Source organism: Camelina sativa, chromosome 12 (genome assembly GCF_030686135.1).
Source record: "Camelina sativa cultivar CO46 ecotype springtype chromosome 12, ASM3068613v1".
NCBI classification, from domain to species: Eukaryota; Viridiplantae; Streptophyta; class Magnoliopsida; order Brassicales; family Brassicaceae; genus Camelina; species Camelina sativa.
In genome coordinates, this window is record NC_141891.1 from 3,018,846 (window position 1) to 3,034,286 (window position 15,441).

The 15,441-nt window shown below is 35.0% G+C and overlaps 2 protein-coding genes, 1 long non-coding RNA gene and 2 pseudogenes across 4 annotated transcripts; 4 read left to right on the top strand and 1 right to left on the bottom strand.

Annotated features, from left to right (window-relative positions):
• Positions 1–2,059: 2,059 nt before the first annotated feature.
• On the top strand, positions 2,060–4,387 carry LOC104729852 (putative prolyl 4-hydroxylase 9). Its single transcript, XM_010448876.3, has 8 exons — positions 2,060–2,398; positions 2,523–2,645; positions 2,901–3,058; positions 3,165–3,267; positions 3,537–3,632; positions 3,713–3,778; positions 3,876–3,995; positions 4,092–4,387. Exons 1-8 carry the CDS (start codon positions 2,285–2,287, stop codon positions 4,176–4,178), a joined length of 867 nt encoding a protein of 288 aa, XP_010447178.1. The 5' UTR covers positions 2,060–2,284; the 3' UTR covers positions 4,179–4,387.
• A 503-nt stretch (positions 4,388–4,890) lies between these two features.
• Positions 4,891–6,118, top strand: LOC104733152 (F-box/kelch-repeat protein At4g23580 pseudogene; annotated as a pseudogene).
• Positions 4,988–5,425, top strand: LOC147930129 (F-box/kelch-repeat protein At4g23580 pseudogene; annotated as a pseudogene).
• A 2,612-nt stretch (positions 6,119–8,730) lies between the features above and the next one.
• On the top strand, positions 8,731–9,404 carry LOC104729853 (uncharacterized). Its single transcript, XR_758347.3, has 3 exons — positions 8,731–8,974; positions 9,059–9,108; positions 9,181–9,404. It is a non-coding gene; the product is annotated as an uncharacterized LOC104729853 (long non-coding RNA).
• A 4,680-nt stretch (positions 9,405–14,084) lies between these two features.
• Positions 14,085–15,197, bottom strand: LOC104729854 (uncharacterized). 2 transcript variants are annotated; one of them, XM_010448878.3, is made up of 4 exons: positions 15,023–15,197; positions 14,839–14,938; positions 14,593–14,687; positions 14,085–14,396 (listed from the first exon to the last, which is right to left on the bottom strand). In XM_010448878.3, the coding sequence occupies exons 1-4, from the start codon at positions 15,047–15,049 to the stop codon at positions 14,280–14,282; spliced, it is 339 nt and encodes a 112-aa protein (XP_010447180.1). In that variant the 5' UTR covers positions 15,050–15,197; the 3' UTR covers positions 14,085–14,279. The 2 variants fall into 2 exon arrangements, with proteins under 2 accessions (XP_010447180.1, XP_087335609.1); XM_087479483.1 differs by having other exon boundaries at positions 14,788–14,938; positions 15,023–15,162.
• Between the last annotated feature and the right edge of the window lie 244 nt (positions 15,198–15,441).

Below are 15,441 nucleotides of genomic sequence, written 5' to 3' on the forward strand. Positions count from 1 at the left end.
CTAATTTTATTGTCACGTTATGGTTTCCTGTATAAGAAAAATATTTTATTTCTTCTGGTCAAAATTCTTTGTGTGTTGTTCTAGATAATTGATTAAAACGGTGAATATTAATCTAATTGCAAGTTGCGCCATTTTATTAGGTTATCAAAAAGAAGTTTTTTTGCGCATGTAATAATTATGAAATTGACTTTTACAGACTTGTATAAAAGATACGCGGAGGCAACTAGAAGAAATACAGACTTGAAATTGAGTTTTTTTGGACGATGATTTTAAAAAAAAAAAAAATATTTATATTTTCGTTTTTTAGTGTGAATGTGTTTTCCAAATCCCTCCACTATTACACATTGGCACATGTGTTTCTAAATTGCATATTTTATTATCACATTAATAGTTAAATATGTAATAATGATAAAAATTATGTAAAATTAAAAAGGAATTGTTTTCATATTTTTTTGTTTGATATGCCCTCTCTTGATTACAGAAAAATGGATCAAAAATATTTTGATTTGACTAACTGGACATATATTTTCTAGATTAGGTAAATAATTATTATCAATGGTGCCAAATTTTTTACATAACAAGCATTTGTACGATGACATGTTTTTAATATTTTATTCATATTTTCTTTTTTTAGAGTGAATGTGTTTTCCAAATACCTCCACTATTACGCATTGGCACATGTGTTTCCAAATTGCACATTTTCTTATCACATTAATAGTAAAATATGTAGTAATGAGAAAATTATGTAAAATTAAAAAGAAATTATATTCATATTTTTTGTTAGTTATGCCTCTCTTGATCTTATTTTTTCTAAAAAAAAAATCGATCAAAAATATTTTGATTTGAATAATTGGATATATAATTTCTAGATTAGGTAAATAATTATTAGCAATAGTATCAAACCTTTCAGATTTGATGGGGCTAACAAGCATTGGTATGATATGGTATGATATGATCTTTCAGATTTGATGGGGCTAACAAGCATTGGTATGATATTGGTATGATATGATCGTATACACTGCAACTCTACACTATCAATAGATTATGATGGATCAGTTATTATAGATAAAAAAAACTAAAAATATTTTCAAATAGTTTTTTTCTGTGGACAACACAATTATATATTAAAAATATTTTGGCATTCAAATTTTTAGAAATATTTTCAATTGAAAAAGTATTTTAAGAGTGAGATTTTAAAAATATGAGCAGAACAACTAATTTGGATGATTTATTACTTTGCGCCTTCCGTATATTGTATTTTTTTTTTTAAGTGTTTGTTGATCTACTAACACAAAAATTAAATATATATTTAATTTGATTATTACATTAGACTACACTTAAATTGCGAACAAACAATTTGTTTTCATTAATGAGTCTGGTAGAAGAGAGACTATTCAATCTCTGTTTTTGTATTTTATATGTAATAAAGGCGATCAATAATCATTTTTTATTTATAAGGGGATTTCTTAACATATACGATTTACTTACAACATACAAGTGTGTTATAATTTATACAAAATTTTGTTAAATATACACATTAAGACATTTGTTGTTGAACTTTTGTATTGTTATTAATATAATTTTTTTTGGTAATTGACTAGCATTTGAGAAGAAAGATAGTGATCTCTATCTTGTAGATTGAAAAATAAATCATGATACATGATAGTGATCTCAAATGAAGTTTTTGAAAATGAGTTTTTTTTTAAGAATAAAATATCAGCAAAACATAAATACATCATACATGGATACAACTTCAGCTTATAACTGCAATTTTTATTGTATTTGACAGCCTTCAGTTTAGAAAATTTATAAAATGTGAATAATTTTGCAGTTCATATCCACCTTATATTCACATATCCATAAAAAAAAACTTCAAATTTATAATCATAGCCTTGAATTCAGGCAAAACAACTCAAGAGAAGCCACCAAATTCAAACAACAATAACTTCAAAATTCCATAACCAAAACTTAAAAACATTCTACGCAATCAAATTTTAATAAAATGTAACCTAAACTAAACTCCAACCATATTAATTTGGGCGCATCTTTGGTACGTGTTGACTGTTGACCGTAAAGAGAACCAAAACAAACCAAAAAAAATTGGTCAACGAGAGATGTAAAACTAAAATATTATAAAACATATTTAAATAGAAACTTTTTTTTTTTTGGGTGCTCCACTGGATCGAAGGAAAAGCAAAAGCGTCTCGCACTTGAGAGGTTCGTTACTCACGCCGGCGAATATTTTCATCGGAAACCTTATCGGATCGGACGGAAGAAAGGCTCGATGAAGAGCAGATTGAAGAGCTACAAGAGGAAGAAGCTAGGGTTAGCCACAGTTATCGTCTTCTGTTCCCTCTGTTTCCTCGTTGGTTTCTATGGTTCCACTCTGCTTTCTCAGGTTTGTGAAACTCTCGCTGATCCTTTAACCATGTGGTCTATTAAGATGCGATTTTGAAGTCTCTCTATCTCGTATTTGTGACTAATCGATTGGGTTTTTTTTTTTTGTTTTGTCTTGGGAATAGAACGTGCCTCGTATTAAACCCAGGTTGAGAATGTTGGAGATGGTGGAGAATGTGGAAGACGAAGCTGTCTCGATGCCTCATGGTGTTACTGGAGACGAATCTGTTGGATCGATTCCGTTTCAGGTCTGATTTGTTGCTAATTTTAGATTATTAAGATGTTTTGCTAAGATTTGCAAATGAGGTGTGAAATCGATTAGTGTTAGGGCAAGATTGATTGATCTACTTGAACTTTGTTTTCTGATTGAAGTATTAGATGTTTGTGACTGTGCTAGTTGAAGTTTGTCTGTCTTCATCTTCTGGTTGATGTCATGTGTGTGAGATTATTGAGTTTTCTTAGCAGTTAAGGTCAACTGAGGCTAGTTTTTCTGAAATTGTCAGGTACTGAGTTGGAGACCGAGGGCTATATATTTTCCGAATTTCGCAACTGCAGAACAATGCCAAGCTATTATCGACAGAGCAAAGATTAATCTGAAACCTTCTGCTTTGGCTCTTCGGAAAGGAGAAACTGCTGAGAACACTAAGGGCACTAGAACAAGGTCTTTTCTTTCTTTCAAGTTTCATGTGGCTTTGTCTTCTTCTTCAATTTAAGATTCGACAGCAAGCCTCACCATCATTGTTTTGTCTCGTGTGTGTTTGTTGCAGCTCAGGAACTTTTATCAGTGCTTCAGAAGAAAGTACTGGTGCTCTGGATTCTGTTGAAAATAAGATCGCAAGGGCTACGATGATCCCAAGGACCCATGGAGAGGTTACATTTCTCTAATTCAACCCCCCATGTGAATCATAAACTTAGCATGTTATTCTGATTACTATGAAAGTGGCAATATGCATTTTAAGGCATTTACTTAGTACTGCTTGGTGGCCTTTGGTTGAGTGCTTATCGAACCTTTAAATGTAGAGATTGCAAAATCTTGGATCCAGATTTCTGAAATCAACAACATTTATTATCGAATGTTGTAAAAAAGAGTGGTGAGTTTGCTATATATTATTATCACAAGAGATTTGCTGTTTTTGCAGTCTTTCAATATTTTAAGGTATGAACTTGGCCAAAAGTATGATTCCCACTATGATGTTTTCAACCCAACTGAATATGGACCACAGTCAAGCCAAAGGGTAAGTAAAATCCTTAAAACCTGTCATATCTATAGCTTTCTTTAGAATCGTGGAGACCTCATTTGCTTGCTTTTACACAGATTGCTTCCTTCCTGTTGTACTTATCTGACGTGGAAGAAGGCGGTGAAACCATGTTTCCATTTGAGGTCAGTTTATAATATAGCGTTGCATACTTTTAACATATTTCAGAATTCAGACCCTTTTGTTAGTTTTGATTCCATTCAATTGCTCTCGGTCTGACAGAACGGTTCGAACATGGGCACCGGATACGATTACAAGCAATGTATTGGGTTGAAAGTAAAACCTCGGAAAGGAGATGGTCTTCTTTTCTATTCCGTGTTTCCAAATGGAACGATTGATCAGGTAAAACCAAAGTTTCAGTTTTTTTCTCCTGACTCCAATTCCCTGGATTAGTTCATGCTAATAGTAGTAGCTGTTTACCTTGCATTGCTTCTGCAGACGTCGCTTCACGGGAGCTGCCCGGTGACCAAAGGAGAGAAATGGGTAGCGACCAAATGGATCAGAGACCAAAACCAAGAAGAGTAAGTTAGGGTTTTGTTTCTCTATAGTCCATATGTTACTTGCCGCTTTAATCTTGATGGATCCCTCGTGTACAGTTATATTCTTATTATTAAAACAAAAATAGAGATATTACACACAAACCCGTCTTGGGCGTGTGTAGCTATTGAGTTTTCTTATACAGTATTATAATGTGAATGATTCAAAAATATTTATAAGGAAAATATGGTTGGAAATATCCTCTGAACAAAATAGACGTTACTTTCAATTTGTTATTTGATATTTTCAGTCAATCAATACACAATGTGTGTTTTTATCTGTGTAAAATGAAACATTTCTTTTGTCCATATATTTTTTTACAAAATTTAGATTTATAAATTAAAAGAATTCAGATTATATGTGTAGTACTCTTCAAAGCCGGGACTAGGGAAGTTTCCTATTTACTAATGATTTACTATTGAGTTTTCGTTAATGATGATACAAAATAGTTATAAAACAAACTAGTTTAATATGTATAATTTACTTATTGATGGTGTATATTTTGGAAAGTTAGATGTTTGTTGTTTATCTTTTTATTTTACTAACTCTAACTCTGTTTCGTAATGATAAAAGGAAAATATCTTAGTTAAAATAGGAAAATATGTACATGTTTTTGGAAATATATTATATTTCTAATTCCCAATGAGGAGGTAATTAGGAATGAGAGATAATTCCACCATCTAATCTATCTATATATATATATATATATATATATATAATAATAATAATAAAGATCATCTTATTACTTGATAAGAAAACTTTAAACCAAACACGAGTGAAAAAGGTGATCGATAACCATGAATGATGGAGAAGAGCCACCGATGAAAAGACTTAGAAGAAATCCTATTATGCTTCCTGATGATGTGTTATTAAAGTGCTTAGCCCATGTCTCAAGATATTACTATCCAACTCTCTCCTTAGTCTGTAAGCGATTTCGTTCTCTCGTTGCTTCAAGGGACCTTTACGAAACCAGAACCCTCTTAGGTTGCACCGAGAGTTGTCTCTACATATGCGTACGACTCGCTCCAGATCTTGACCTACTACGTTGGTTCATTATCTACCAAAGACCAAATAGCTCAAGAAAAGTTTTGGTCCAGATTCCACCTCCCAATTCTACCATGTCGGCGGGTAGTACTGTTGCAGTGGTTGGTCCTGATATCTATGTCATTGGTAGCGGATCGAAGGAGAATGCTTCATCCAGCGTTATGGTCATGGACAGTCGTTCCCACACATGACGTGAAGCTCCAAGCATGCGGGTGCCTCGTGTGTTCCCGTCTGCTTGCACCCTTGATGGAAAAATATATGTAACTGGAGGATGTGACCATCTGGATTCAACGAATTGGATGGAGGTTTTTGATACGGAGACCCAGACTTGGGACTTTTTAGAGATCCTTAGCGAGGAGATATGCGGAGGCTCTCAGTACTTAAGCTCAGGGTATGATGGAACAATCTATGTGAGGTCTGAGGAAAAAGGTGTGGCTTGCAAGCTGAATAAAGGTCGATGGAGAATGGTAGACCTATGCATGAACAGTGGATGGGGTAGGGCGTCACCATCAGCTTTCTGTGTGATAGAGAACGTGTTCTACCGTTGCAATTTTAGAAAGATAGGATGGTATGACCACAAGACAAGATTATGGAAAACTTTGAAGGGTATGGAAGGATTGCCTAGCTTGCCTTCATCCAATAAAAATGTTAAATTAGCGGATCATGGTGGGAAAATGGCGATTTTGTGGGAAGAGGATGTGTTAGGTGGTGATGGGAAAACGGTTTGGTGTGGGGAGATTGCGCTTGAAAAGCTCCAAGATGGGGAAATCCGAGGGACGCTTGAGTGGTTTGAGAATTTGCTAACAACATACCCATGGCCATGGCCAACCGGTTCAGTGGATTGCATGCATGCTCTTACTGCTACGGTTTGGTGAACTCACCAGATCAAGCAATAGATATATCAATTTTGTTTTGATTTTTTCTTCTTCTTTCTTCCTTCTTTTATAATATTCTTGGAGAATAGTTGGTTTCCAATATGTTTGACGACGACTCTCATAAATGTATGAAATGTATTCTCTCTCTTATAAGGTTTTAAAACCATCAACAAGGGGACTTGCTTCCTTTAAAAGTAGTAGTACGTAACATAAATAGCAAAGTCACAACATAAGATGAAAACTGAACAATTAATACTTGCAATTAAGAGATTACAATACACACAAAAAAAACACATGAAACAATCATATATGTATGTATCTAAATTTTCCCTTTAAAGGTTTTTAGAACCAGATCAACAAGGACTTGCCTTAACAGTAACAGAACAGCAAAGTCACAAGAATATTACATAAAAGATGAAACCTCAACGATAGTAATTGAGATTTAAACACTAGTAGAACCTCCGGATAAACTTGGTTTCTCTGCAATGATTCACAGCTCTATGTATCTGTTGTAGAGCTCTTCAATGAGTTACAGAAGTTGAGCACAATACCTTGAGATTACCCTCCAGCTTTCCTTTGAACACCTCATCAAACCACACTTGGGTTGCAATAACAGAACGCCCTTCTTTCTTAAGCAATGTTGCCAAAAGAGAAATGCCAACCCCTCTTTTACGTTTTTTGTCAAAACTAATGACAAGCAATGAACCAGCTTTGTCTAGGACATTGATCGTATAGTTTTTGAGTGTGTAAGAGCCTATCACATCAATCCAGGCTGTCGTAGCTTCATCAAACCAAAATAGCTTGGCACCAATGATCCTAATGATGATATCCCCAACATAGAGCGTGTGACGACCATAACCATAATCTTGCCGAAAGAGAAAGGCCGATTGAGACTCTTTTACGTTTCTTGTTAATACTAATGACAATTGACAAACAATGACCCACTTTCGTCTAGGACGTTGATAGTATGGTTTTTGAGCATGTATGAGCCTCTAGCTATTGTTTTCTTATAATGTGAATGATACAAAACTTAAAAACGAAAATAACCTCTTGATATAGAATATTTGGTTAGAACAAATATCCTTTGAGTATATTGACGTTTGATATTTCTTTCACTAATGAGGCATGTGGTTCTGATATTTTATTCTTTCTTTGTTGCGAGAGAATAAACTTAACCCGTACCAACCTTCCTTAGTCCAACTTTCCTTAACCCTTCCTAATCTCCTAGACCAGCTAAGGCTTCCTAGATAAGTCTAATCCTAAGATCTTACCTATGGGTTCCTCGACCAACTTAGGGACATTGCCGATAGCTTGGCCTTCCATACCATTTTCCCATTTGACGGAGAATCAATCTTGATATGGTATTTCCCTCTCGGTCCTTAGGTGTGCTTTATTACTCCTTTGTATTGGCTCTTCGAATGTCCGAACCAAAATTTTCCTTCCTTGCCGGAATAATGGAGTTTAGTTAGCCGACCGTGGCAAGGCTGTTCCGTCTGGGTATTAGTCACGGTGAGAGGTATTACAATTGCCGTTGGTATTAATTGCGAGAATGGAACATACCCATCAATTGGTAATGTTGTTGCAGTCAACCTCACAAGATACAATGGATGTGCCATTGTAATCCAAAAATCTGCAGATAAAAACAATGTAAGATATATCGAAATTCTCACCAAAAAAAAAAAAAGTATCCCTAGAGACCAGACATGCATATCCAAAGACAGATATATAGTAGGCCTTATAAACTCACTTTCCATGATAAATCGTAACTATAACCGCCCTTTACATACCTACCAATCAGTCTATATATATATATATATATCAATCAATAAAAGTTGGATGTGTTTTTTTCCAATATTGACACCTCAGCATTTTGGAAAAATTTTTAGAGCTGACACTTCAATTAAAACAGCTAACCAATTAAATTATAAGAATTAATACAGCTCAATTGTGATATCCAATAATATTCATCTCTCCTTCCATGTCATCTTTTTTAGTTAATTTACTGCATTTTTTAAAATGGCCCAAACCCAAGAGGCTAATAGCAAAATACAATTACATAGGAATCTAATTGTACTCATAATTAAAAGCCAAGTAAATATCCCAAATCGGGTGAAGAAATGATTGTCGTTCAATTACTCACCAAACCAAAAAATTGTGAGAACATCCAATATTCGATCTCTACTTGTGAATAATTGTGAGAACTACGGTAAGGTTTGTTGTTTCTTTCCCTCCACATCATTTTCTATTTCAACTCTAAAATATTTTACCTTTAAGAGAGACAGTAGGAAAGATTGGAATATTGGATGCTCATTTGACATAACAAAGTAATCAGCCAAAATGACGATGTTGCTTTGTATTTTTCGGAGACGCACTTTGAATCAGGTAAGAGTTATGGTAAAAACACACGGCTTCACATATTGTAATTATCTCTGGCAATAGACAGATAACGAGATGTAAGAGTATGAATGCCGTGAGAAAACTACAACTAGGAGATATAGTTAAAATAAACACTATACAAAACTTATCCTCAAAATAATTAAAATAAAACAATAAAATAAATATTCGCGAGGTGTAGACGATTCTAGTTTTTTAAAAATAACGGAAATATGGGCACATTGAGAGCACAACAAGGCTTTAGGCCCATTAGTATAAAGAGGCCCGACTGGGTCTGTTAATCTTCGGATAAATTGATCGAAGCAAAGACAGAAGCCAGAAACTAGAAGTCTGAAAGTCACAAAAGAAGAAAACTAGAAGACAGAAACCCTAGCTCCCCCAATCTGATTTCGATGTGGATGTCGATGTTGCGAGAGAAGGCGATTGCTTGTTTCTATCTTGCGGCGGTAGGTGCTTCTGGATTCGGGACAGGTATGTTGAATATTCGACAGTTATAGTTGAGAGATCTTGAAAACAAAACAATGATTGCTCTGGTTTTTCACCCTTTTTGCTCAGGTCTTCTGACAACAAATCACATGGCGAAACCCCTTAAGGAGTACGAAAAGGTAAGGCGTCTTACATATTGTGTAGTGAGTGACTTTTGGCGCTCTGTTTCTGATTCTTCTTCTTTGTTTCAGAGACTCGTGGAAATAAGAAAAGGGTTGGATGAGGAAGTCTCGACCTTTCCCGAGAACCAGCTAGCAAAAGAAGACTGAAACTTTCTAGATCAAATAATTGTGTGTAATTCAGTAATATGTTTTGAGGTTCCATATGCTTAAGGGATACCTTCTTTTATCATTCTTACTTTGTGTTGAACCAAATCCTACTCTTTTACAATTCTAAAAAAGAGCTTGTTTGTTTCTTGGTCGTGGTCTATTTTATACATCTCTTGTCGATTTTCATTCAAATATTTGGAGGATTCCGAAAGTAGGTGCCTTTTCAGAACTTATATATATCTTAAAAATTGACTTCAAACTAAAAGAATATGACTCAGTCTTTCAATAATCATCGGTTCTGATATGATTCTCTTAAATATCAGGACTGTTGTAACTAGTTTGTAACGATAGCCTCTGACATTCAGAAAAACTCTCAAAAGTCTTTTCCCGGTGAGTTATACAGTTTTAAACTTGAACAAGGCCAGGCCTAAGATTCGTTATTATCGACTACACTTGAGGAGAGATTCGGCATACATTATTATCGAGTACACCTGAGGAGTTTTCACTATGTTAAATTCTTCTCTTTGCCGTCGTAAGAGAGAGAGAGAGAGAGAACAAATACAGAAATGGAATGGAAAGACTCGCACAAATTTTGCAGCAATCTTAGACGAAACACAACACATAAAGGAGGAATTCGACAAGAGACAACACATATGCCTCTCATTTCTGAAGAACAATACATGGCGTGAACACCTTTTACTGAGATTTCATATACAAGTTTCTTCTGATTTCTAGAGCATTTGTTTGTTCGTTTTCTTGAAAAAAATTTATAAATATATTCTGTTTTTAAATAGATTTATAAATAAATTTCATTTAAATTTATTACATTATAAAAAGGATATTTAGAGTAATAACATTAACAAGTCTGTATGTTTTCTCTCGTTCCTTCATCCTTCTAATGATTTTATATATAATAATAATACTAATATTTAGTCCATAACAAGAGCCTACTTTTAAACCAGACTTACTAGAACGCTTTAACTGTCCTCAAATGCAATGACTTTTTCCTCTGCTCTCTGTATATATACGACTCTGCAAACACAATCTCAACAACAACTTGTTAGTCATTAATAGAGTAAACGTGAGAGTACTGTACTTACAGTGATCCTTTTTAGAACATGATAGAATTGAATCCCAACTTGAGCCGCCGTTGTTGCCAACAAATTACTTTCATGCTGTAATGCTTGTCAAATTGGAAATCATCTGAAACTTCCTTCTCATAAATCAAATTCTTTTTCTTCTAAACCCTTTTGAGTTCATTCACTCAGATATTTGGACATCTCCAATATCTAGCATCAGTGGAATTCGTTATTACGTCTTATTTCTTGATGACTACTCAAACTTTCTTTGGGTATATCCCCTAGACGTAAGAGTGAGGCACTCTCAATATTTCTACATTTCTCCTCTTATGTAAAAACCCAATTCAACTCTATTATCAAAGCTTTTCAATGTGATAATGGAGGTGAATATTCCAATGCTCGGTTTCCTCAAAAATATTTTGATTCAAAGAACTTAGCTGGTTTGCTTCTTTCTCAAGGTCTATATGCCAAGGACATCATAGCAAGAGCTGGTATGACTGACTGTAAACCGATAGCTACTCCGGTTGATCTCAGTTCAAAATTATCTGCAGACGCTGGTGACCCCATTTCTGACCGACAAACTATCGACGACTCGCACGCGCACTTCAATATCTGACATTTACCAGACCGGATATCACTTATGCTGTTCAACAAGCACTACAAGAAAACAAGGCTAAAACCGATGGAAAAATTCTGACGGCCAGTAATCCGTCGGTAATTTCCGACGGATTACCGACAGATTTCTAACAAGACTCATGTTGGTCAGTTTTCCGTCGAAAAAAAACAGACGAAAAAAATCCGTTAGAAATCTGTCACCATTTCTGATGGATTACCGACCAAAGCCCACCGTCAGAATATCCCGTTAGAATTTGGTCGGTAAATATACTCATTATTAATGTACTTCGAATAAAATTTGACTCCGACAGATTTCCGACGAAATTGAATTATTATCCCTCAGAAATCCGTCGGTAAATGTAGCCACCTATATTATTACCTTTCTGATGGATTTCTGACGGATATCAGTTTCTTTTGGTTACTCTTCTGATTCAAAATAGTTTGTTTTTATTAAACTTATTGTAACTCGAAGGTAGATTTTTAATTTTTGCGTAATTAATTCCATCTTACTATTTTCTGTCCAAAATTTTAGTAAATAAATAACTATTATAGTATAATAAATGGGAAAATTCCCGAAAAAAACCTCAACTAATATATGCATATTTTGAGAATTCCTTATTTTGAGAATTAATTCCATGGTTATCATAAACACATAATATATGCATATTTATGAAGAAAAATTATGGAATCAATGAGTTTAAGCTATAAACCGTCGGAAATCTGTCAGTAACTAGCGTCGAAAATCAATATCCGTCAGAAATCCGTCGGAAAGTTCTGACAAATTTCCGACGGGTCTCGAAATTTTTACCCGGGAATGAAATAAATTGAAATTAAGAATTTTAGCCATAACCGACGGTTTTTCTGTCGGTTTTCCGTCGGAAATTTCGATATAACCTAAGTAATTGTCTTCTTCTCCCTTAGCTATCCCGACAATTTTTTATTTTTCTCGATCTCTCCGGCTCTCCCTTCTCCCTTCTCCGGCCGGCGATCTCTCCCTTCTCCCTTCTCCCTTCTCCCTTCTCCGGCGAACTCTCTCCCTTCTCCCTTCTTCGGCGAGCTCTCTCCCTTCTCCCTTCTCCGGCCGGCGATCTCTCTCCCTTCTCCGGCGCTCTTCTCTCATCAGATTCCGGCGAAGCTATGACGTAAAGTCTCTCTTTTCCTTTTAATTTTCTTAGTTTTGTTAGATATCTTAGGAATATGCTAGGTTTATAAGATTTGATGAATTGAAATTGTTTGGGTGTTATTGATTTGAGGATTTGGATTGTATTTTGGATTTGATGAAATTAATTTTGTGACAATTGAATTTTGATGGATTGAAATTTTGATGGATTGAATTTTGCTCCCAAATTTTGTTAAGTTATTTTTTGAATTGATAAATTGATTTTTGTTAATTGAGTTTTGTAAATTGAATTTTGTTAATTTAATTTTCTTAATTAAATTGTTATTTGAGTTTTGTTAATTGATAATTTGCTCAAAAAAAAAAAGAGTTTTGTTAATTGATGAATTAAAATTTGTTAATTGGATTTTTTTTATGTGATTGTTAGTTGAATTTTGATAATTGATGAATTAAATTAACAATAATTGGATTTTATAGATTTGATGATTTTATTGATTTGATGATTTGATGATTTGATGATTCGATGCTACAATCTCTTGATGGATCGGAGTCCACTAAAACCAAGGGACGAGTTTTCGGTCTAGGCAATCTCCTCGAAGCAAGGTCCTACAACGTGCTTCTCATTTGCTCCCACCCAAGAGTTCCAACAAGAACAAGCTATGCAAAAGAAGGGACGAGGAGTACAAGAAGAGGGACGCAGAGCTAGCAGCGTTCATGAGTGAGACACGGGCACGACATTCCGCTTTTTAGGTTTTCTTGAATTTTAATTTGCTTTAGTTTGGTTTTTATAATATTTGTTTTAAGTTTCTGAATTTAACTTTAATAATATTTTTAAGTTTCTGAATTTAAATATATAAGCATTTCAATTTTAATGCAAATTTGTATAATTATTCTATTTTTTTTGAAAAAACAAAAAAAAAAATTTTGTCGGAAATCTGTCAGAAATGATGGAGTTTTCTCGGAACTGTTCTGTCGGAAATCTGTCGGAAACGTCGTTAAACCGTCGGTTATACCGTCGGTTTGGTGGATATTTTCGAATATAGTTCGGTCGGTAAACCGTCGGTAAAAACATTTCTAACGGATTTCTGATAGACAATTACCGACGGATTTCTGACTGACAGTTACCGACAGAATTACCGACAATAGGTACCATCGGTAATCCGTCGGTAATTGTCCGTCGGAAATCTGTCAGAAATATCCGACAGATTACCGACAGAAATATTTTTCCGACAATCTGTACCCGACGGACGTTTCCGTCAGTTTTTTGTCAGTAATCTTTGTTTCCGACGGGAAACTGACGGATCTGCTTGTCAGTTCTAGCCTGTTTTCTTGTAGTGAAGTGTGCTTGTTCATGCTTGATCCTCGAGAAAAACATTTCCAAGCCTTAAAACGCATCATAAGGTACTTAAGTGGAACTATGCAACATGGTTTACAAATCTTTCGGTCCAAACTGGGTAATATTACGGCGTACTCAGACTGGGGTGGTTGTCCTGACACTAGACGTTCCACCTCTGGCTATTTGGACATGTTATAGTTTTGCATGTCCCTTCTTCTCTACAATATGCAGATATCTTTTACAAAGAGTTTACCTACATCCTTGTTCAATGAGTTTCGACAGCAGTTCGTTCACCGACGTTGCAACTCCAGGAGGGTAAAAGAATATGACTCAGCCTATTCTTCCTCTTTACTTTAGTCTTTCAATAATCATCGGGACTGTTGTAACTAGTTTGTAACGATAGCCTCTATATAAATAAACTCTGTAACGATGTACTTGGATAAGGAAGGGAAATAGATTGACATTCAGAAACACTCTCAAAAGTCTTTTGAGAGGTAGGCTTAAACTGTTCAGTCGCTGTACCTTTTTTTTTTTTAACATAAATCTCTGTTGTATCAAACATGAGTTATACAGTTTTAAACTTGAACAAGGCCAGGCCTAAGATTCGTTATAGGCCTGAGGAGTTTAAAGTTTTCACTCTTTGCCGTCGTAAGAGAGAGAGAGAGAACAAATACAGAAATGGAATGGAAAGACTCGCACAAATTTTGCAGCAATCTTAGACGAAACACAACACATAAAGGAGGAATTCGACAAGAGACAAAATACAAAGAGAAGATTGGTCCAAGCATGATAGTTGAAAGTAATACTGAAACATGTTTATATATCCTCAAAACACGAAAACAAAAGATACTGATATATAGATCATGCGGCAAGATCATGGTTGCCTGAGTTCGTCTTGCGGCGCGGGCATGGTTGCCTGAGAGTTTGTCTTGCTGGCGGCGCGGGCATGGTTGTTCTGGGAGGGATAAAGTTTAGGATCGACGAGCCGGGGCTGAACGGTTGAGAAAATATCAAACAGAAGTTGTAAGCTTGAGTAAAAGAAAATAAAAAGGAAAACGAAACTAGAGTCTTAATTTCGAGATATGTGATGCAACCAACCATCTAAATTGTGTCATGTAGCATTCCACAACCTATCTCAATGCAAAACAAACCTTAAATTGGATTAAAGCAGTCACAACATTACTTACACTGTAACATCTATCCAACACCGCATCAAAATACTTTTCATGCTCTTCCATCATTATATTCAATTTCTCCCTGCGAGCTGTTCTGTCTACAAAGTCTGCAAAGAGCAATTGACGATGAATTAATGGGTTTGGTCAACGATCTGAAATTTGTTTCCAGCGAAAATATCAAACCCTGATTTCAAAACAGGAAATCACTTATAGCGTAGGCACCAACATATCCACCGATAAAAGTTAAGACAAGACTACCAGTTGACTGCTTGTCCCATACACGTTCAAAGATCGAGGAGGTCGAGGAAGAGGATAGCGAGGTGGTGAAATCGCGACAGTGAGTCCATCTGCCAGAATACTGCAGATACAAAGGTAATCACAAATCATGGAACAGAAAATGAGAATCCGGATGATAAGATACGATGGGTCAATCTTTGTTTACCTTCTTAGCAAACATGTTCCGCATCATCTTTGCTCCTCGATTCGAATCGCTGAATTGGGGATTAGGGTTTCTCTGGTTGTTTTCCTTTTTTTCTCATCTAATGATTTTATTTTATATATAACCAGGTTGACACCCGCGACGTATATAGAAGTTAATAATACATAGAAGTTGTAATATTAAATCATATTGTTTAAAACTATAATTAAATCAAACATATGCCTCCCATTTCTTAAGAACAATACATGACGTGAACACCTTTTACTGAGATTTCATATACAAGTTTCATGTGATTTCTAGAGCATTTATTTGTTTGTTTTCTTGAAAAAAATGTATAAATATATTCTTTTTATAAATAGTAGATTTATACATAAATTTCATTTAAATCTATATATACATTTTCAGAAACATTTTTGAAATAA